The sequence below is a fragment of the Canis aureus genome, chromosome 8 (genome assembly GCF_053574225.1).
Source record: "Canis aureus isolate CA01 chromosome 8, VMU_Caureus_v.1.0, whole genome shotgun sequence".
Classification (NCBI taxonomy): Eukaryota; Metazoa; Chordata; class Mammalia; order Carnivora; family Canidae; genus Canis; species Canis aureus.
The window spans coordinates 13,725,047-13,748,419 of NC_135618.1; the positions used below are offsets into that span (position 1 = coordinate 13,725,047).

General features: G+C 34.6%; 1 protein-coding gene across 7 annotated transcripts in view; it reads right to left on the bottom strand.

The window, feature by feature from the left end:
- The window catches only part of TTLL7 (tubulin tyrosine ligase like 7), a 153,951-nt gene that overhangs the window by 49,274 nt on the left and 81,304 nt on the right, over nucleotides 1-23,373 (bottom strand). For all 7 annotated transcript variants that reach the window (XR_013384209.1, XM_077905203.1, XM_077905205.1 and 4 more), the window contains 7 exons: nucleotides 19,601-19,695; nucleotides 17,311-17,458; nucleotides 17,152-17,225; nucleotides 16,002-16,137; nucleotides 9,085-9,171; nucleotides 4,340-4,538; nucleotides 396-601 (listed from right to left, as the gene is read on the bottom strand). Coding sequence is in view for 6 of the 7 variants with exons in the window: in XM_077905203.1 (XP_077761329.1) it covers nucleotides 396-601; nucleotides 4,340-4,538; nucleotides 9,085-9,171; nucleotides 16,002-16,137; nucleotides 17,152-17,225; nucleotides 17,311-17,458; nucleotides 19,601-19,695 (945 nt within the window). In the remaining variant the exon portion in view is untranslated. The remainder of the gene's footprint in view (nucleotides 1-395; nucleotides 602-4,339; nucleotides 4,539-9,084; nucleotides 9,172-16,001; nucleotides 16,138-17,151; nucleotides 17,226-17,310; nucleotides 17,459-19,600; nucleotides 19,696-23,373) is intronic.

The window sequence follows — 23,373 nt, forward strand, 5'->3', positions numbered from 1 at the left end:
TAAGGATAATTTATCAATGTTTTGTTTTTCTGGCCAATTAATCAATAGTCCCATTAAGGAAAATTTGCCATCCAACAAATTCCCCCAAATTTACTGCACAATATACAAAATGATATATTTATTCATATGATTTTCAACAAAATTATCCCACACCATCAGCAAATAGAAAAAAATGCTATTCTTAGTGTCCATCTCCAAGTTCCATGATATAATGGAGTCTGCTTTTTAAGTTATAGACTAGGATAGATGAATAATCCAAATTCCAGAAGACCATGAGCTGAATTATATCAAGGATCTTTAGTTCAATCTGTCCTCCGCCCAGCTGATCCGTCTGCCATCTAAATCCTGAGTATAGTGTTTCCTGTAATCTCAGAGGAGCAAAATAGATGACTTACCATCTGAGAGTTAGGAGAGCTGGCATCATTAGTGTGAGGCAGATGCCTCATGTAGGAGGAAGCACGATTTAAAGAATGTGACCGAGACCCTGAAGTTGGCCGGGATGCTGCTATCATTTGTTGAGCAGAAAAGGGGCGGTTGTCCACACTGGAAGGTGACTGAGAAGAGATGGACCGAGGGCAACTGACTGAACGCCTAATGGAGCCTATTATAATGAAGAGGAATAATACAGTAGTAAAGTTAGTACAAGTTTTCCACTGTACTGGGTTTATTTAAACTAACAATTAGACCACATGGGAGTAAAACAGCAATAAATGTAAAAGCATAGACATTTCCATGAGACTATGAGTTTGAAGTTAATTCTTCAATTTAAACAGTGAACTTGCAGGACCCCTGTCATGATTAAGAATGACTACCATGAGGGCACTTGAGTTGCTCAGTGGTTGAGTATCAGCCTTCAGCTCAGGTTATGTATGATTCCAAGGTCCTGGGATCGAGTTTCATATCGGGCTCCCCACAGGGAGCCTGATTCTCCCTCTGCCTATGTCTCTGCCTCACTCTGTGTGTTTGTCATGAATAGATTAAAAGATAAAATATTTTTTTATGAAAGAGAATGGCTACCATGAGAACGATTTTTTAAACAGTTCCATTCTTAAAACATGACATAAAAGAACCAGAATAAAGGAAAACTAACATTTATGGAACATCTTCTATAAGCCAAGCATCTTGCTAGATGCTACACTTTTATCTTAATCCTCATGAAACCCTCTGAAGTAGGAATCTGCATTGCTTGGAGGCTCATAAGAACTTTCTAAAGGTCCCATGGCCAGAAAGTGGCAAAGCTCAGGTTTAAGTCCTGGCCTTTATAACATCAGTGTCCTCCCTCTTTCTAAAGCATGATGCCATCTACTATCTTTGGATTAGACTGGTTATTTATTAGAATCTGTGTATTGGCTAAAAATATAATATTTTACAGCAAGATTCATAGGGAGGTATGGAAAGGAGTCTAGAGAGTGGCCAGAATAAAGGGATGTTATAGAACTTAGGGCCCATGAGAAAAAAAATAATAAAATAGAAGAAAAACATAAAGATTATCCTAATGGAGTTTAAAACATATAATTAGCTATTACAAGAGTAGTACTAGATGGATAGTCTTCTTATTCACAGGAGAGAAGAATTAAAAAAAAAAAAACAACTAGATTTAAGTTCCCATAGTAAAAGATTTAAGTCAAGAAAAAATGTCTGGATCTAGACAGTTATTATCAACACAAACTAGGGAAAACCACATAATATCTTCCCCAATGCATACTGAGACCATTTTTAAAAAAGAACTAACTATTTCAGGTAAATTTTGATTCCTGACACAGGGAAATAGAATATCACTCAACATTATCAACAATTATTTCCTTTTTAGTTTATATGTTGTGTATGTCCTCTGTTCTATATTCTCTCTCTGCTTGGGAAATATATCAATCTTCTTTAATTAAATAATTTAATAAAACTCACATGAAGGCGTGTTGAATACCCAAATATTTCTCTTCATTAGCTGTTGAAAAAAATTTAAACCTTTATAAAGGCAATGGACATAAACCTTATATTTAGGGATGTATTTCTATAGGATATTTTGAGTCGATGATGAACCTAATACCATTAGTTTCTGGAGAGTACAAAAAATATACTCTCGTAAACTATAAAAAAAAAATGCTTTAAAAAGAAACCTTCCATTTGTTCCAATTATTATTTTCTTCTGAACCTAAAAGGCCCATCTGATTTTTTTTGAAAGGACTATCCTTCTAGAAAAGGGCTATGTGAGGAACATATCACTAGTAGAAGATTGACTAGGAAAATACATAAAAGCATGTGCTACCACCTACATCCTTATCCTGCTCTCCTTAAGGACTTTAAGTGATAGCTTGGACATGTATAACCTGATCACAGGTACAGAAGGAAAATATCCTTTCTCTTGAATCATCACAGATTCTCATTTCCCCCCTGCATACACTGAAAATTCAGACAAAATAATTAAATCACTAGACATTCCAATAATACTTAGGTAAATTAACAAAAAATGGTTGTAACTTGCATAAACAAGTTACAAGAAAAAATATTTCATATAGTTTGTATACGAACACCTTCTATCAACTCAAAATATATTTTTGAAACTATAGCAAGTTTAAATTTCCTAAATTAGCTCTCTACACCAGAAAACGCGACACTTAATCTGAATTTTGTCCTCCATCCTTAGCATCACTTTGGAGAGAAAACTCAAGGAGGGTATGTGGCTATGGTATTCCTTAGTGTGATATTAAAGAGAGAATACAAAACAAATGGAATCCTTTGTGGTAATTCCCTAATGACTATAAAAATAAAATATAACTAATAAGGAAAAATATATATAACTGAATTAAGCTAGCTTTAAAATGTGAGTGTACACTTAAAAACATTTTTAGTACACTATTTTTCTGACCTCAATTTGTTTTAGGTCTGAAAACAAAGAACAATCTCAGTGCTATAGAAATCTTAACAACATTTTCTCAACCCTACCCTAATCCTCTGTTGTCTCACGCTCTTAGGGATGCCACCTTAAACAACAGAAGAGGGCTTAAAAAACTGATGAAATCTGGACACAACAATGTCAGCTTCCAAAAGAGAAAGAGAGCCATACTTACAGAGTCACACTAAAAGTACTTAAGGCATCTTTAAGGAAAAAATGAGGTCATTGATAAAATAGCTTGCAAACTCTAGAGTAGGTGCCTGATAGACATCTTAAATAAGTAAAAAATAAATAAATAAATAAATGAAATGGAACATAATACATTATTTCCCCTCCAAACACATAAGCTCTGAAAACAGGAGCATTAGTACATATCTTTATAAAATATTCACTAAAAGAAAGTAAAGGAAAAGGAAAAGAAAGACCATTAAAAATCTTCATGATAGTTTGGTACAAGAAAGATAATAAAAAATATTCATCTGTTCATGCTGCATTCCTCATGGCATTTTGCCATAAGTATGGAAGGTCAGGTTCAAAACATACTCATTACCAGGAAACTAACATATTAAATAAACCACTGCTGGAGACCAACAAAGGCTCACAGTTGTGTTTACTGCAATGACTGAACTGATCCCTTTAGTGGAGCCCTGGGACAATGGAGCACACGGCAAAGACAGGAGAAAAGGGAGTTAAGAAAATCTCTGTCTTGGAGGCAGCATGGGTAAGCAGTATCCAAATGAGCCTGAGAAAAGAGCAATACCATATTGGACATTTGGGGATGAGTAAAGAATCGTAAATACATTTGAAATAAAAAAAGGAATGAATGACAGAATGGAAGAGAGAGAAAAAGTGAAAAGAAATAAAGGCAGAAAGAGAAAAGAGGAAGGCAGAAAGGAAGCCAACAGAGCAGCTGATTGGTTACTGTCCTGAATACATGCTGTATCCTGAAAGGCCCTCACTTGGGTGTGTAGCCCTATGAAAACAGGAAGGAACAAAACTTCAACTATTTCACAGTTGTGTGGTTCATAGATACGTTCAAGTCAAATACCTAGAGAGATACACATTTTTAAAAATAGGTGACCATATAAAATAAAATTGGTGACCAAAAGGGAAGGAAAGTGGGGGGAAACGGAACAAGTAGCCAGCAGATCAGCAGCCAAGAGGCCCATTTCATAAAATTTATGCAAAAATCCAGGACTTAACAAAAACTATGAAATATAGAAGAATGGACTCTAAGAGATCCTTCATTCGACCTTTTTGTTTCCCATTTTCAGACCCTGAAAGGGATTGTGGGGTGTACCCAGGTCACATCGGGGAAGGAAGTGGGATAGAATCCACGTTCCCTCACACAAAACAAGGGTTCATTTGGCCCAAGGTCTTTTATTGAGCTCAGTAATTTCAGTTCCATAATTCTTCATATAACAATGAAATTAGAAGAAATCAACTTACTGGATTGTTGAATTAATTTGTAGTTGTTGGACTGTTTAAGGTTATACATAACTTGCTTTTCTCTTTTCTTATTTTGGTACTCTTCTTTCTCATTTTCATCAGATTCTGAAGAGCTGCTGCTACTGTCATAACTGCTGTCACTGCTGTAGTATTTCTGTCTTCTCATTACCTCAGAGCTCTCAGGCATGGAAGACAGAGGCTAAAAGAGAGAGAAATATGTTCTGTTAGAATCTGAAACAGTATTAGCAAATTATTAGCATGACTAGTTACCATTTTTAATTTCCTGCTTATGCTGGCTGCTTTTCACCAAAGCCTGAGACTCTCGCAAAGCATGACAGCTACCATGCTGCTGTTAGCCCATCATGCTAGTCGCTGATTGTTCTGTTTCTGCAAAATGTTCCTTTTTAAATGATATAGTTCACTCATGATGAGGAAAATGCTGTTTCTCCATGACTTGAATAAATGACCAGAGCATCCACAAAGAACAGCAAGATAAAATATTTGAGATGAAAATGAAAATATAAAAATCAGAAACATAATCAGCTTTTCTTCATTCCATACAGAGATTACTCATTACCATCAAAACTCAGAGATTACTTTTGTTGTGTCATTGATGTTCAGAGTCACTCAATAAATGTGTGTGTGTATGTCTGTGTGTGGGTGTGCGTGTTGCTTGTGAGAGACAGACAGAAAAGAGAAGGGCGGGGGAAAGAAAGGCAGAAAGAATAAGAAAGCAGCAGCCAGTTAAACCAGGATAAGTAAAATGAGATAAAACACTGTCACCACATCGTAAAACAGAGCTTATGAGCCTATCCACTCATATAATGTGCAACACAAAGCAAGGTATTCCTCACGTGTCTAATTTCCTGTGCATATTTTTACAAAGAAAAATTTTTAGTTAATTGTCTACTTTCCAATTGATTATGAACAACTTGTGTCTCTTCTTATAGAATTTCTAAATCTGACATAGACATCTGGCCACAATGGAGCGACACTGCTTTTCATTGCCCATGCTACATAAAAACAGTGATATTATGTAAAAATCAGTATGGCATGAATTTTTTGAGGATAGGTGCCATGTAGAAGGGTAAATCTGTAGTGATTTAAAATGCCCTGTTACTATGTTCCAGTATTTCCATTAGATTTACTTGTCTCCAAGCCACTCAATCAATGTGTTTCCAAGGATGCCACCAAAGGAATGAGAGATAAGGGAAGTAAGACAGCTTCACTTCAGAAAAAATGTGTACAACCTAGAACAAGACATTTTTATGATTTAGTCATTTTAAGAGACTATTTATTATACAAACCATATGCCTCTTACTCCTGCTGGGAAAGGTTCCTGTAGCTGTACACTAGATTCTTGTTCTCTGTTAAACAAAAATGCTTTGATGCTAACATACACCATGATGAAACCCTTGGTTACCATGGGATTTCACTGAAATAAGGTGTATCTTCTCATGTATCAGTGTAGAATGAAAGATAAAGAGAGAAACAGCATTTCACGAAGTGCCCGGAAGACACAGGAAGCCAAAGCATGATCCTCTTAGAGTTACCGCCTTTGTAAAGGGTAAAAAATAACCAAAGCAGGGAAGTAATTTAATACACTAAGGCACCAACTCGTATTTGAAAGTATGTTTTTCTTTTGATAGACTAGTATTTACTGAGCACTAACGATGTTCAAAGACATATGCATTAAAAACACTGACTGGTGCACACAGCCATGGAACATTCTGATAGTCTTGGGGAATATGAATTCTAGAGGAAGCATGTTTCTTCAGAAGTCCTGCAGACCCCAAAGAAACAGTGGCACAACCAGGCTTGCCTTCTTTCATGTAGCCAGACAGCTTTAAGGTTTCTTAAAGAGCTTCACTACATGAATTATTTGATCTTATAAAGAATCACGAGGGGAAATGGATAGCTGAACCTTTGTGTCATTTATAAATTTGGGACTTTCTGACCAACACACTGTTCAAGCAGTAATTATCAAGAAGTGAAGCAGTGTGAACTTCCAACAGTGCCTCAACTACAAAATGGAATTTGTGAATTGGCATTGAGTTAGGACACAAACCATACTACTTATTCTTATGTCCAATTTTATTCTGAACTAGGTCACACACACAAAATATACAAATAGCATAAAGATTAATAAAACAAATATTTATGCCCCTACCACTCAGATGAAAAAAAGAAACAATGCTGATACTTTATGCGGTATTTATTACTTATATAGCTAATTAATATTTCTTAGTTTCTCAAATAAGTGAAAATTTATTATTTCTCCTAGTACAAGTTTCATTTAACCTTCACTATCTTCAATTATTCTTCTACCATAAACACACTGGAAAGTAATGCTTATCATGTGATATCATCCCTCTAAAACGGAAGGCTAAATGAAAGCCTGCTTTGAAGTTTGGCTCACCCCAAGCCCTCAATGTGTATCACATTAAAAGTTATAAAAATGCTTTCACTTCTGACTAATTATGCAGCTTTCAACCACTTTTAAATATTACTGGCATAAATATCTACAGAAACTACCCAATTCATCGCATTTCAACAAATACAGTTAATTTCTACTACTTGCCTAGAATAAGAGGAGTTGAAAAAAATATACAATGTGAACTCTGCCTTCCAGGAGCTTATATTTTTATTTGGATGATAAGCCTTATTTGATGAAGCAAAGAAAAGTATGATAGACAACTGTCTCAGGGCCTTTTCATTTGCCATTCTGCCATAAATATTGTGCCCCCAAGTTGTCTCTCAACTCGTTTGCTGAATCGCAATAATTAATACATAAAGCTTAGAAACTATTCACTTTTACAGATACTCTAAAATATATTAGAGGCATTATCAACAGCATCATGAACAATTCTTCAGTATCAAGCCCATATTTCAGAAGAACAGTGCCTGACCTCCAAGGTCTCTGATCTCTACCAGATACATGTCTTTCACGAAGTTCATCTTGTGCTATTTCACTACCCAGGAATCTTACATTTGAGTGACACCAAATTCTTTCTTGTTTCTCCAATACTCTATGTAATATCACACCTCCATGTCCTTGCCTTAAATATTCGCTCTACCCTGATATCCTTCCCCTGCTTCTAAATGTTTAGAACACTACTCATTTTTCAAGACCCAATTCCAATGTCACTTCCTTTATGAAGCCATCTATAGTCTAGCATTCTCTTTCTTCTCTATGTTGTTGTAGCACTTTCCACTCCCTTTATTACAGCACTTGCCACTATGTACCCTGGACTTTGCCTCACCTATCTGTTCTTCCACTGGCCAATGAGATCCTTGTAGACACATTCAACAAATTTAACTAACAGGCTTTGATAACCTTCTAGGTGTCAAACACTGTGCCAGGTGCTAGAGATGACAATGGGCTCACCCTCAAAGTACTTACAAGTTCATACTAAAGCAAACATGCACACAATTGTCACGAAGCAAACATGCACACAATTGTCATGACTGCTCTAAAAGTGTTATTTGTAGCACAGCAGAAGAAGGAAGATCTAAGTCAAACTAGGGTGTGGGGCTACCCAGGTGGCTCAGTGGTTTAGCGCCGCCTTCAGCCCAGGGCCTGATCCTAGAGACCTGGGATCGAGTGCTGGGTCAGGCTCCCTGCATGGAGCCTGCTTCTCCCTCTGCCTGTGTCTCTGCCCCTCTCTCTCTCTCTCTCTCTTTTTCTCTGTCTCTCATTAATAAATAAATAAAATCTTAAAAAAAAAAAAACAACTGGGGTGTGAGGAAAGATTTCATGAAGGCAGCAATGATTCAGCCAGATTAGAAGGTCTATAATCAATAAAGAAACAAAGGGATTTTTTTTTAAATAGGAAAGAATTACAGACACATGGAAAAAGAAAGCATAACAGAGAAGGATGATGTATATAAGGATACAGAGATTGCTTTGGTTTTTGGTTTTTGGTTTTTTTTAAGATTTACTTATTTATTCATGAGAGACAGAAAGAGGCAGAGACACAGGCAGAGGGAGAAGCATGTTTCCCGCGGGGACCCTGATGTGGGACTCGATCCCAGGACCCTGGGATCATGACCTGAGCCAAAGGCAGATGCTCAACCACTGAGCCATCCAGGTGCCCCCAGGGATACCTTTGTATTGCTGACATGTAAACTAAAACAACAACGACAACTAAATAAAAAGTTTCCAAGATTTTACAAATTCAACACTTTCCTACTCTACTAGCAAAGACTTGGACATACTAAAAAGGAACATGTAGATCGTCACTAAAGAGAGAATGAAGGTAAGGCAAACACCTGTCCATTTTTGTTTGCATGATAGCTTTCTGTTTATTCCTAGAAACCATACCTATTTTAACTAACACAATTTTAATGCTGCTAGGTCAGCAATAAGTGGGACTTCCCATGAGGCTCTTCAGGGTCATGATTTGCCTTACCTATAATGCTACACACCTCTGATGATTTTTAAGTCTAGAGATTTGAGAAAAATCTAATACTGAGTATGGAATAAGGGTGCTAGTTTTATGTCCCTCTTGGCCCTACCTCATAGGGCTTTCACTAGCATTAGGGAAAGAATTTAAAACTGAGGGAAACTAACAAAACAAAACTTCTCCTGAGTATATCTCCCTAACGCTATCTGCACTGGACACATAGTCCGTATGGTTCCTTGAAAGTGGCATCAGTCATTCTTACAGTAAGAACTATAAAGGTAAAATCTACTGCACTTGGTAGCATCTACTGCGATACTTAAGAATGTAGAGGTACTGCACCTTTGGTCCTCGAAGCTTGGAAGTTTTGCCCATCAATTTTTCATCATCAATTTCACATTGTTCCAGAAGGTCCAAAATATCTTCCTCCTTAAAAAATATTAAAATTATGATCACTAATGGCTCTAGAATTTTTCCAGGTTCACTAATCTCCATAAAACAGTGTACAACAAGGAGTCCTAGAACTATTCAACTAAAATTGCTCAGATCAAATGAGAAATAGAGTCATGGAAAAATCTCTTGAAGAAACCTTCAATAAAATCTGGCAATATAAACAATATATAGCTGAAATCTACTATATATTAATATCATAAACAAATGTATCCTCTAGTACTATTAAAATCTTGAGTATAATACAATTCAATAAATTAGTCTATTGAACATTTTTAAATTTCTAAAAGTTCACTCTAGTTTTCCAGAGCACAATTTCACCAGTGATTTCTATATTATTAGTGTATATAATATTACAACTTCAGAAGAAAATTGATGATTGGCCTAATAGTTTCATTTAGAACGATCTAATATTAGTATTTGGTAAATGGGCACAATTTAATTAGACTTTCAAAATTTTAACTATTGTGCAAGAGTATCTTTAGAACTTTGTGAAAGATTTTCATTCTATGGGCATAATGCCTTCTTATGTTCTTCTAAAGTCATTGTGAAGTTAAGGGGAAAAGTTACAAAAACATATATACTCAAGTAAATGTTGACCCAACCAGAGCAATATGAGTATAATACCTATGCTGAAAGAGGTATAATCAATAACTTCCTTGAGCTATTTATTCAACCTTTAAAATATTACATCTTCATTTATATATTTAAGACATATTTCAATGTCTTTTTTTAAAAAAAGGTTTTTGAAGAAACTAGAAATCTCACTGTGCAATGGAAATTTGTAAAAGAAGTTACTCTTCATCCCAATTCAATAAAGCTTAGCTATTAGAATACCAAAATACTTTTTCTATGATTTTTTAAAATATTTTATTTATTTATTTGAGAGAGAGAGAGAAAAGGACCATGAGTGAGGGGAGGGGCAGAGGGAGAAGCTGACTCCCTGATGAGCAGGGAACCCCATGAGGGGCTGGATCCCAGGACTCTTGGATCTTGACCTGAACTGAAGGCAGCCACTTAACTAACTGAGCTACCCAGAAGCCCTTTGCTATAATGTTTTGATTAAATAATAATCCTACAATGAATTCCAGTGACAGCAAACCAAGATAGTTCAAAAGAAACTCAGAGTTCTGTTTCTGTTTAGGAGAAAGAAGGTCATAATAGATAACACTTTCATTATAGCAGCTAGAAAAAGATAAACTAAACAATCATATTTTTTTAACAATCATATTTTTTAAGACATCAGAAAGTTGTGGATAAAAAATAGTTTAAAAGAAACTGTATATCAAAGGGGGAAAAGTTCTAGGTAAGCAAAGATAAGAAGCCACTTTCTACTTTGGGATCATTTGTCCAGTCTGCACACAGATGGGTAGAGACCATGTCTATAATAAGCAAGGAGATGCTGCTGGAATAAAGAGAATACAATAGAGTTTTCAACGATCATGTGTCCCAGTGCAACATCTAAAGAAATCCACAGAGCTGGTTCTCTTCACCTGCTGGGTCTCTCTGACAGCAATTTTACTGCGTATGTAGTGGAGTAGGAGGATACAGGCATGTGAAACCCAGTAATATCTTACAGTTTTTAGATACCAATAGAAAATGAGCTCTGTAACAAACACTGATAAATTTCATCCTTAAGGCACTTGAAACAAGATGGTAAACTAAAAATACTACAACCCAGACTGAACCAAGTTCAATTTTTCTTTCTTTTTTTACTAATAGAAATAAATTTGACATATAACAGTGTGTAAAGACACATTTATATATTTAATATGATTGCCATTGTGGTAATAGCTTCTCCATCATATCATATAATAATCATTTCTTTTCTCTGATTGGACTACTTAATATTTCTTAGCAAGTTTGATTATTAGAATACAGTATTGTCTATATTCATTATACCGTGCATTAGGTCTCTAGGATTTATTTACTACTAGTTGCAAGATTGTATCCTTAAACAATCTCTCTAGCATTCCTCCAGTCTCCAACCCTTGTAGATACCATTTTACTGTTTTTATGAGTTTGGCTTTTTTGGATTCCACATATTGGTGATATCCTATAGTATTTGTCTTTTTCTGTCTGACTTATGTCAATTAGCATAATGTTCTCAATGTCCATCAATGTTGTCACAATTTAGGACTTCCTTCTTCCTCATGACTGAGAATATTCCACTGTACATATATACCACATCACCTTTATCCATTCATCCACTGACAGGCATTTACATTGTTTCCAAATTTTGACTACTGTGAATAACACTGCAATAAACACGGGAGTGAATTTATCAGTTGGATATCCTGTTTTCATTTCCTTTGGGTATATACCCATAAGTAGAATTGCTGGATCATATGGTAGATCTATTATTAGCTTTTTGAGGAACCTCTATACTGCTTTCTATACTGGCTAAACCAAATTATATTCCCACCAACACTGTACTAGTGTTCCCTTTTCTCCACATCCTCCCCAATACTTGTTATCTCTTGTGTTCTTGATGACAGCCACTCTAATAGGAATGAGATGATAACTCATTGTGGTTTTGATTTGTATTTCCCTGACGATTAGTGATATAGTGCATTTTCTGATGTATCTGTTGGATTTTTGGACGTCTTCTTTGAAAAAAAATGTCTGTTTTAGCTATTCTGTCCATTTTTTAGTTAGGTTGTTTTTGTTCTTGGTATGTGATTGCATGAGTTCTTTATATATTTTGGATAGTAACTGCTTATCATATATATGCTTTGCAAAATTTTTCTTCTATTCTGCAGGTTGCCTTTTCATGTTGATTATTTCTTTTGCTGTGCAGAAGCTTGTAAGTTTGATGTAGTTCCACTTGTTGATTTTTGCTTTTGTTCAACTTTCCTTTGGCTCAAAGTGATTAGCCCCTTACCTTAGCACTCTGAAAGATGAAAGATATACCTTTTGGGGGGAGAAAATAATATCAGCTCAGTTTTTATGATTTTTTTTATAAACACTGTCTAACAAATAAAAATTGTAGGACATTCAAACTAACAGGAAAATGTGACCCATGATAAAAAGGAAAAAGAAAATTTAAAAAGCAGGTCCTTAAATGATCCAGATGCTAAAATTAACAATCAAGGATTTTAAAATAACTACTATATATATGTTAAAGAAAATTGATGAAAAATGAACAAAATGAATGGAAGATGCAGAATTTCAACAGAAAAATAGATTTAAAAAACCAAATGGACATTCTTGAGTTGAAAAATATAATCAAAAATTAATAAGTGATTGAAGAGGCTTATGGCAGACTGGGCACAGCAAAGATACGTTAGTGGAAATTATCCAAACTGAAGCACACAGAAAGATTTAAAACAAGGAAAAACAGAACAGAGTATCAAAGATACATGGGATGCTGTCCCTGTCTCTAATATATGTGTAATTAGAGTACCATAAAGAGATAAATATAAAATAATGCAGCAGAAATATCTGAAGAAAAAATGGAGGAGGATTTTTCAAAAATAATGAAATACATTAACCCAGAGCTTCAAGAAATTAAGAAAATTAAAAGCAGGATTAATACAAAGAAAGCCACACACAGACACATCAAAGTCAAAATGCTGGAGGGGAAAAAAAAGCAGCCAAGGAAAAAGACTATTACATTTAGAAGGAAAGCAAGAATAACGATGGTTGAATTCTGAATAGAAACAATAGGATTTAGCAGACAAATAAGTGATATCCATAAAAGTCCTGAAAGAGAAAAAAAAAAAAAAAAAAGAAAGAAAGAAAGAAAAGGCTGCCAAGAAAGAATTCTATATCCAGTTAAACTACCACTTAAAAAAGAAGGCAAAATGAAAGATAATTTCTGACCCCCCCCAAAATAAAAGAGAGACACAGAGAGAAAATTAATCAACACCACACTTATGCTACAAGGAATATGAAGTAATAAAGAACGTTTCTTCAAGCTGAAGATAATCCTTGTTAGACTCTGCATGACAAAATGCAGAACACAAGAAAGAGTATATATGTTAATAAATAGGAAAGGTTAGTTAGAAAACTATTAGACTTAGACAACCAGTAAGGATGTGAAAGGATTAAGAAACAGATAGGGTGAGACTAAATTTCAAAGCAAATATGACCCAACTAAACGGTATTTACCAGAGATATTTTTAAATATAAGAACACAGATGAATTGATAAATAGATGGAAAAGATAGTCATTCAAACAGTAACCATAAGAAAGAAACTAGTGTGACCACATTAGTTACACAAAGTAAACATTAAGACATAGAGTACTACCCAAGGGAAAGAAAAACAATTCATAATGATAAAATAAAAAGGATGAATTCATTAGAAAGACACCTTCATAACTTCTAAGTATATGAAACAAAAATTGACAGAACTAAATCCACAATCACAGTTGAAGTTTTAACAGTCTTTCTCAGTAATTGCTAGAATGAATAGGCCAAAAACTTAGGATACAGAATACCTGAACAACACTAATAGCCAAATTCAACTCTATAACCAACACCTGTAGTAACACATTATTTTCATGTATATTTGGAGCATTCACTAAAATAAGTACTTAATAGAGCTAAAGCAAGTATCAGTTCATTTTACAGTAGGGAAATCAGAATGTTTTCTAACACCAATGAAATAAAGTTGAAATTTTCAACAAAAATAAAAAGAGAAGTTTTTAATGTATGGAAATTAAGCAATGAGTTTCTAAATAACCAAATAAAAACCAGAAATTAATTTAAGATGGCAGTTAGTAAAAATATAATATGTAAAAATTGCTAGATACAAGGGCAATATATAAAAATAATCAGATGTTTACATCCTAAGAACAAATTTAAAAGGGAAAAAATGTAAACTATATTATTGTCAATAGTAGCAAAAATATCAAATACTTAAGAATAAATTTAATTAAAGATGTGCAAAAACTATACATCAAAAGCTATAAAACAGTTGAGTAATTTAAAGACTCAAGTAGATGGAGAGATATGCCATATTAATGGATCAGAAAACTCAGTGCTGTTACTGCCCCAGAAATTATTTTATAGATTCTTCACGGTCCCAATTACAATCCCAGCAGCCTCTTTGTAATACAAAATTAATCAAAATATAAAATCAAGTCGATTCTAAGATGTATATGGAATCATAAAGGACCTAGAAAGGGCAAAAGCAACAATAATGAAGATAGTGTGATATTTGTATAAGAGACTCACAAACCAAAGGAATAGGACAGGCAAAGTGATGACATTTAAACCAGATTTTGAAGAATACAAGGAAGAGAATTAAGATTTGAAGCCTATTTTGTGACAAGTACTTTAAATCGACTATCTTAATTAACCTCCATTTTATCTTAGAAACCAACCTTTCAAGTATAGTTTTAATACTACTATATTAGTGATGTGCAAGCTATTGATCACATAGTTTATTCTAAAGTTATAAAATTAACACATAAGGGAGCTGGAATTTGAATGTAGATCTATTTAGCTCCCAAACCCCTAGGTTTTCTAGCAGAAAAAGAGGGGTTGGGGAGCATAGTAATGAGAAGATGAAATAGATGTGTATCCACAGAAATAACAAATAACAGTACAGAACAGGTGATGAAAAATAAACAAAGGTCTCCCACTCTTTTGATCAAGAAAACACAGGGCCACAGGATATAATTCTAATGGTGGAAACACTGGTGTATGTCAAAAGAAAGACTATTGGAAGAGAAGAGCATTGAAGTATACACATAATTCCTTCTGCTTCTGTCTTTTAGGTGTAGCCAACTGGAAAGTGGCTTTTCATCTTTTTGCAGAATTTGCATGAAAAGTAAAATCTATAATAAGCTTTATAACTTTAGAATCACTCAATATAACAAGGCATCCAAGAAAATGGAAGGTTATCACTATAGTGAAATGTCCAGTAATATAAAGTAAGTATAAGTAATATAAGTAATTTGATAAATAAGTCTACCTACGCTTATTAGTCCAATGGGACATTAGCAAACACAATGCAAGCAGGCAGAGGCTTGATTAGCACTTGTCCTCTTGAAATGCTTCCTTTTGAAATTCCAAGCTATCATGTTACAAGATCTGGCTACCTTGCTAAGAAGCATGTAAAGAGAAAGAGACACTGAGCCAGCTCCCCAGATGTTCCAGCTATCTTAACTGAGGCTACAGCCATGTGATGAAGCTCTCCTGGATTTCCAACCCCAGTTGAACTTCCACATAAAGGAAAAAAAAAAAAAAAAAGAACTTCCACATAAATGCAACTAATAAAATTCACTCCAAGGAAGCCAAGCTGAAAAACTATTCAGCTGAGCCCAGCCAAGATTACAGAATATGAGCAAATAAATGGTTTATTATGCATCAAAAGATATTGATAAACAGATTACTCTGTGTGTGTGTGTTTGTGTGTGTGTGTTTCAATTACTTCTCACATGCCAGGTATATGCAGTGTATCAGGGAAAAAATACTGTATAATGTCACTTACAATCCAAATAATGAGAGCATCATAAACAATTAGGTTAATTCAATGGATTTTTTATTCAGTTACATATACACATCTCTGTAAGAAAACATGTTTATTATGATAGATTGATATGACAACGTAATATCAACATCTACTGTATAATTTGTCCTGTTAGACATCTTATTTATGAAATCACTTGGTTGGTTATGAAATACTACCATCTGTTAAAATAAAAGGAAAGTGCATCTTAAAACAAATGTTTTTATATGTGGGACTAAGGTGGGTTGTTTTTATTTTTTATTTTTTATTTTTTTTTTGTGGGTTGTTTTTAAAAACATATTATTTGGCTTCATTCATTTTTCTCTTTATAAACATTCATTCTTTTACCTTCATTCTTTTCAAAGGATTATTCAGCTCTCGCTGGAATGAAGCTGCTCTTCCTGAAAGGAAGGTCTGAAAGGCAACAGCCAACAAATTTTCATACTTTTCAAGCAGAGTTTTATCTTCAGGAGGATAAATTCGTCTACAATAAATCAGACAAATCAACTTGTTTAAAAGAGGCTATTGTAGTGCAAGAGTTAAGTCCAATTACCTAGATACTCCTTGACAACCTACTCTCTGCCAGTTACTCTTCTAGGTTCTAGAAATAAAGAATTCAGTTATAAAAAATTCACAAATTTTCACCAGTTACCTACAAAAGTTAAAGTTTATCTAGAGAATGGTCATTAAACAATAAAGCTTCAGAGGGCATAGTATAAGGGTTTGGTTGTGGAGAGGTGGCTGGAGAATTGCAGTCGAAGAAATACAGATCTTCATGGGAGAGAGCAGGTGATGAGAAATAATCTGGAAGTTGTGCAATCACCATGTGTTTACTGACGTATACAAGAATGTGGGCATTAATCTTGATATTCTCTTTTAGGGTGGTGGAATGTGCCTCTCTAAAGGAGAGAAGAGGGTAGACATAGAATGAGAAGAATGTGTTCTCCTTGTTGCTGTTGATGGAAAGAATTGCTTGTTGTTGCAGTAAAGAATGTTTCACCAAGAGAGTAAGAAGCTCTGTGGCCCCCAAATCTCCCAATTCTGTTAAGCTAATGCCAAAGCTTGAGAAGATGGGCAGTCTTTCCAAAAATACAAGGAACTTGGGGGGAGGTGTCCTTTTTTAACCTGTCAAAGGATACCGTGGAGGGGTTCCAGTGCAACACAGTCCACACCCCTCTGTATTGTCTCATATCTGCCTCCTCAAAACATTTTCATTATTTGCCTGATTCCTGATATATCTGGGTTTAAACAAAGTAGAGCAACCACTCTGAATGGACAGAAAGAAAACTAGGAGACCTAAAACCTGACTTTCTCAAAATAATACATTACAAGTAAATAAGGTCACAGGATAGTATCAGATTTAAAAGATCTCATACATCCACCCATGAAGATGGCTAGCAGGAATGAAACAGTGCTCAAAGTAAATCTAAAAGGCTAAAAATGTAGAACAGTTGTTTTGACACTTCTTCAATCTGTATGAAAATGGAAGCACAGTTACCTATAATTTCCCATATGCCGATTTTCATGTTCTTCTTTTAAAATCTGCTTTCGTACTTGAGCGAGTCTCTCTTTCTAGAAATGAAGAAATTTTACAAATAAAATCTGAGCAATGAATTATGCAGTTCAAATTGTAGGTATATTGTGAAAATTTTCATACCAACTCTTCTTTCCGCCTCTCTAACTGATGTCTCTGCTGTTCCCAGTCTGAGGAACCTGGTAAGAGCCTTTTTATTGAATTTTGACCATAAAGCCTCCTTTGAGCCTCAGCTTTTTGTTTGGCCAAGTTTCTCCTTTTATCACTGGTCCTGAAAAATAAAACACAGGAATTCAAATAAGCCCTGATCTTCTCCCTATGAGGAAAATTAGCAGAAGAGGAGACATAGTGGAGATATGAATCAATGTTTTTACTAAATAAAATATATATATATATTTAGTATATATATGTTTACTAAATATATATTATATATTATATATATTTATATTATAAATATATATTTATAATATATTTTTATATAATATATATATTTATATATATTTAGTGAACATATATATAGTAAACATATATATATAGTAAACACATATATATATATATATATATATACCCATACATCATATTCATCTAATCATCCATCAAATGTGGGTCTCCATATAGTAAACTGGAGGTTCCATACTCCCAGGGGTTGTGATGGAATACTCTGAGCAGTGTACCTTCTTTTGGATTTTCTTCAGATTAAAAATGTATGCTTACAAATGAATTTTGGGATATACATGGAGCCATACTAAAAGTAAAACATTGTATTAAGAATTGTGCAGATTTAAAAGACAAATCTAACACATATATGCCCATGGCACACTCCAACTAGGTAGAGTGAAAAGGCACATCTGCAATGTAAACTTCATCAGCACATGCTCTAAATGTTAAGAATTGTACTACATTCTCTTAGTGGAACATTACAAAAAATAAGAAAAATGAATTCCAACTTTCCTTTACTTTTAAGTCTAGAAATTTCTCACTATCTCACTTTTAAGAAGCCAAAAACACCACAGATTTTGTCCTGAATTGGTTGGCAAAGACATCATTGGCAAAGTTACGCAAAAAAAAACAAAACAAAAAACATAAGGCCTACTTATATAATAATTGTAAACACAAAAATATGTATAGGTATACTTTTGAATAATCTAAAATATTTGATGCACTCATGTAAGCTAAATAAACAAAAATTCCACTTTTTATATATCTTCTATTCATTTCTTCTAGGATAATTGAAATGTCAGTTAAATTTAGGCAAAGCATTCTTTGATCAAGCAAAAGAAGGGGCCATATGAAAATTTCTTACCAAGTTTATCTATCAAACAAAAAGGAAAATTATTATTTTCTTTTAATAATGCTTCTCATATAAAGCTACTTCAAGCAAGCATCTGCTAAATGCTTGGGACTATTTACAGTAAATAAATTGCTTGGGAGCATCCCACAACTCTTTAAGAGTTCTTTAAATGACGATAAGAATCAATTGAAATCATAAAATCCCTGGGTTTAAATGACCTCAGAGGTCCTTTAATCCAACACCCCAAACACTGTTTGAACACTTAAAATGGCAGATGACTCATTATTTCATTAGGCAGTTCAATTAAACTTCTAACAAATTTCTTTCATAAGGAGCCAAAAGCTTTCCTACAAAATAGCACTTCAAATATTTGAGATCCATGATCATGTACACTACAACCAGCCTAATAATAATCCTGTTAGTGGAGCAATCCCCCTTCCAAGTATATATCCAAAGGAGTTGAAATCAGGATACGAAGAAAGTTCTGCACTCCCATGCTCACTGCAGCATTATTCACAATAACCAAGACATAGAAACAACCTAAATGTTCATCAATAGATGAATAAAGAAAATCTGGTATATACATACAATGGAATATTATCCAGCCTTAAAAAAAAAAAAAAAAAAAGGAAATCCTGTCTATGCTTTTCAACGGGAAGGTTAACCCTGCCTTAACAATTGTTTCTTTCTTCTCTTTACCCAGGCTGCGTGATACAGTGGGAAGATCTCTGAACAGAAAGGTAGGAAATCCAAATGTTTGAGGGTTGTTACGTTTTTAACTTCCTGAATGACCTCTGCTTCTTCTTGTAAGGTGAAGAAGATAATCTAGAGATTTTCCTCAGGTATTCTCCAATTCAACCTTATGCTCTGTATTGAATAATTATACCAACCCTGTTATTTAACCATATTTACTGTAGATTCAGAGCATGATACAGAGAGAAGGAAAAGCAGTCTGTAGAGAGGAAAGGATATTCAAAAAGAAAACATAAATGGGTTTGAAGAATGAAATCAAGAAATTCAAAATACAAAACATGAAAAAATTACAAAACAATCCCACATACAAGTGATTGTTCTATGCCAAAAGTGAGGAAAACCTTCCAAATGATGGAAGAAATACTTTACCTGATGTTTAGTAGCTTCAGTGCATTTAGCAGCACCCCTCTTTTTACATCATAGTCTATTTTCTGATCAGTTCCAAAGCTTGGAGCTCGATTAATCTGAAATTTACAAAGAAAACAATGAGATCAGCCACATTTTGGTAGGTTAATTAATATTCAATACATATTTGTTAAACCACTGCACGATCCCCAACCAATAGGAAAACTATAATAATCTCAAAGCTCTACATGGTAGATGGCCCAGTTACCACTGCCACACCTCCCTTCCTCACCACCCTAAATCAAGGAGTTGAAAGGAAATGAATGTTGTTACCACCCCTTTCCCCCTGCTGCCTTAGCTCAGGATCTTAGGTCAGCATTTGTGTCCTCTCCCTACTCGCCACTGTCTCCAGCCCAGTACTCCATGCATTCTTGGTTGTAAGTTAAGGGAAGTTACAGGTGACTATCTTGACAAAAAGGTTAGTGGACCAGTATTAACAATAACAATAATGATGTAACAAAAATAATATGCATGATACCAATAAAGTAATCATTTATGCATTTATTTAGCATGTAGAAACTAACAGTGCCCTCTTTTCACTGCTTCAGATCTCCTGGATGAATTCGTCTATTGCTGCCTAAAAAAATAAATTATTTTCTTCCTATCTGGATCAAACAATTAAATCATCAATTTTCATTTCCACTGATTATATAATTCAGAAGATACTATTTAAGGTAGCTTCAGACTAACCTTATGAGCCTCTCTAACTGTATAAGGACTCATGGGAATAAGAGAGCCATTTGTGAGTGTTCTTTCCAACATCATTTCCAGGATTTCATTAAGATGAAAAATAAAAAGTAAAGTAACTGAATATACCCTGAAATCCATTATACAATATAGTACCACTTCAAGAGGTGGAAGTTTTGTTTTTGTCTTTGTTGCTATGAAAATGTAACTGGAAAAAAAATGTAACTGGAATAGCAAGTGTTTATGAAGACTACCTAATTAACTCAGTTGGCTAGAACACTGCTGAGTTCAAAACTCCAGCTTAGCTTCATGACCACCACCTAATTTCACAGCCTATCTCAAAAAAACACGATGTCACTATAGTCATAGAAGAGAGTTGTCTTATATAATTCCATTCCACAAGAGACAAAATAACTGATGGTATGCAGTTTACAACTGGCAGCTATAGAAAATACAAGTAGTAGTATGCACATGGAAGCTAAACAAACAACAAAAAGATCCCCTGTAATCCCATCACCTCGTAGATTGTTATCCATTTGATAAATGGTATTGCTAACCATTTGATAAATGATAAATATTTGCTATGCATATATATTGGTATATTTATTTTACCTTCCAAATACATACCTATACTAACAATACTATTCTATAATCCAAGTTTTTTCCTTAACAATATATTATGAAAACCTTTCATGCCATCATCTTGATGCATGGTATTCCACTTATAGGGATAGGCCAAACTATATTATGCCTTTGCTGACTGCTGATTTAGGTGGTGATGGACATATTTCTGCCGATGCAATGTGGTCTCAAGGAGAAGGGAGCAACTAGGTAATGGCAAGAACATCCATTTATTCCAGGCAAAATTTAATGCAGGTAGTTTATGAATCTGCTTCGAAACTTCAAAACTCTTAAGGATTTCCTCTTACAAGTGTGAAGAAAGGGTACAGTAACACATTTTATATGAAAAAATTTCAACCGGTCCATACTGATTCAAATCTCTGGAATTTGTAATACAATTAGCAATAGTTCTGTTGCTACAAAGGATAAGGTTATAGAATGAACTAGGCATTTAGAAACCAATGATTAAGCGGTTCACTGAAATGTTATCTATCTTTATAGAATTCCTTAGATGCTCCATTCCAAAATTGCTATCTGGAATACTACCAGACATATCCCTCCTCCAGGATAGTAGTAACCTCAGACACTCTCTCTTATCTATCTCATAATATTCCTGCTATTACCATAAAAAAGAAATTGGTCTATGAAGAAATATACTCACACAAGATAAACTAATACATGAAAAAGTAGAGAAACTTTTTTCAATTCACATCTTGGATTTTTCAAAAGTTTTATGAGAAAGTAAAAACTAGAGACAGAAGAAACTCTGAAAATCAAGGTTCCATTCAGTCAAAATCCTACTTTGGGGTGCCTGGGTGACCCAGTTGGTTAAGTGTTCGACTCTTGTCTTTTGCTCCGGTTGTGATCTCAGGGTTGTGAGATCGATCCCAGCATTGGACACCTCTCTCTCACAAATAAATTAATCTTTAGGGCAGCCCTGGTGGCCCAAAGGTTTGGTGCCACCTTTGGCCCGGGTTGTGATCCTGGAGACCCAGGATCAAGTCCCACGTCAGCCTCCCTGCATGGAGCCTGCTTCTCCCTCTGCCAGTGTCTCTGCCCCTCTCTCTCTGTCTCCCATGAATAAATAAATAAAATCTTTTAAAAAATTAATCTTTAAAAAAAAATTCTACTCTGTGATGTGGATGGCTTCTTTGGTTCTCATTTCCTACCCCAATTCTAGAACGAACAAAGTTCAGTAGATGTTAGAGTCTTAAAGTTCAGTAGCTTGTAAATGCATGCAAAAATTGCAAACTATTAGAAAGCAAATTAAATTAATAAATACTATTTATTGACCAACCAAATCATAGTTTTACTATCAAAACAAGGGCAATCATTTCATGCACATATCAAAGTATCCATAATAGATTCTATGCTCCCTAATTAGTGCTGTTCTCTCTGCGTAATTTCTTCCCACCCCAACCCCATCTCTCCCAACCTCCAGTCCCCACCACACCTTCTATAGCCTTAAACACTCTGCTCAGGCGTTCCCTCCTCTGCAAAGATTTTAAATTGTGAAATACACACCTGTACACAGGGAGATTAATCACCCTATTTGTTCCCTACTTATCCTTGTAACTATTACCATGAGACATATCTGAGTCCCCAATCGGCCAGGATAAATATTCTGTCTTTTTGTATCTCCACCCCCGACACAATGACTTATTGAAATTAATCCAAGTGTAATTAAAGTATTAGCAGTATATTCATACCCTACCCAATTTCCATATTTTTCCCCAAAAAAATGTTTCTGTGCTTGAAAATTTCTGCAATTTTGCTACTATGAATCATTACCTGCAATTATTCCAGTTAACTAAAAGTTATCATATTCTCAGATGCACCTTCTATCTTATTCCACTTGATGGTGCCAAAAGGTTTTTAACAACATATGTTAGAACCACTACAATTGCAGCTGGGAGAAAACACAAAGAAGCAAGATCTAAATAAGATTCTTTTAATTGTTTTAATATAACAAATGTTCATTATCCATAGTTATTGCTTACTGTAAAGTTTTTGTAATGGTTCTGACTGATCTGGAAAAATGATGAAGTAATGAATCAAAAATGAAAATATGTTAATGCAAACAGTGCTGTCTAGCTTTTGATTATTGTCGGGTTTTTAAATGGTTACTGATCTGGACATGATGATGAAGAGGAGAGTAGAGTATGAAGAAATATTAATGCAAACAATGTTTTGAGCCTTTAAAAAAAATACAGAATCCAACCACTCAGTCAATTCCGATTTACCAAGCTCATACAAAGCTCCAGTTAGATAAATGCTTTAAACACTAGTTATCCATAGTCATTATTCCCTGCTATAGTTTCAATTCCACTTCATGCATGTGCCTTCACTTCTTCCCCACCCCATCAAAGATAAAAGGCAAGTAGCAGGAGCAGGAAAAAAAAAATAAAGTTAAAAAACAGGAAGGGGTA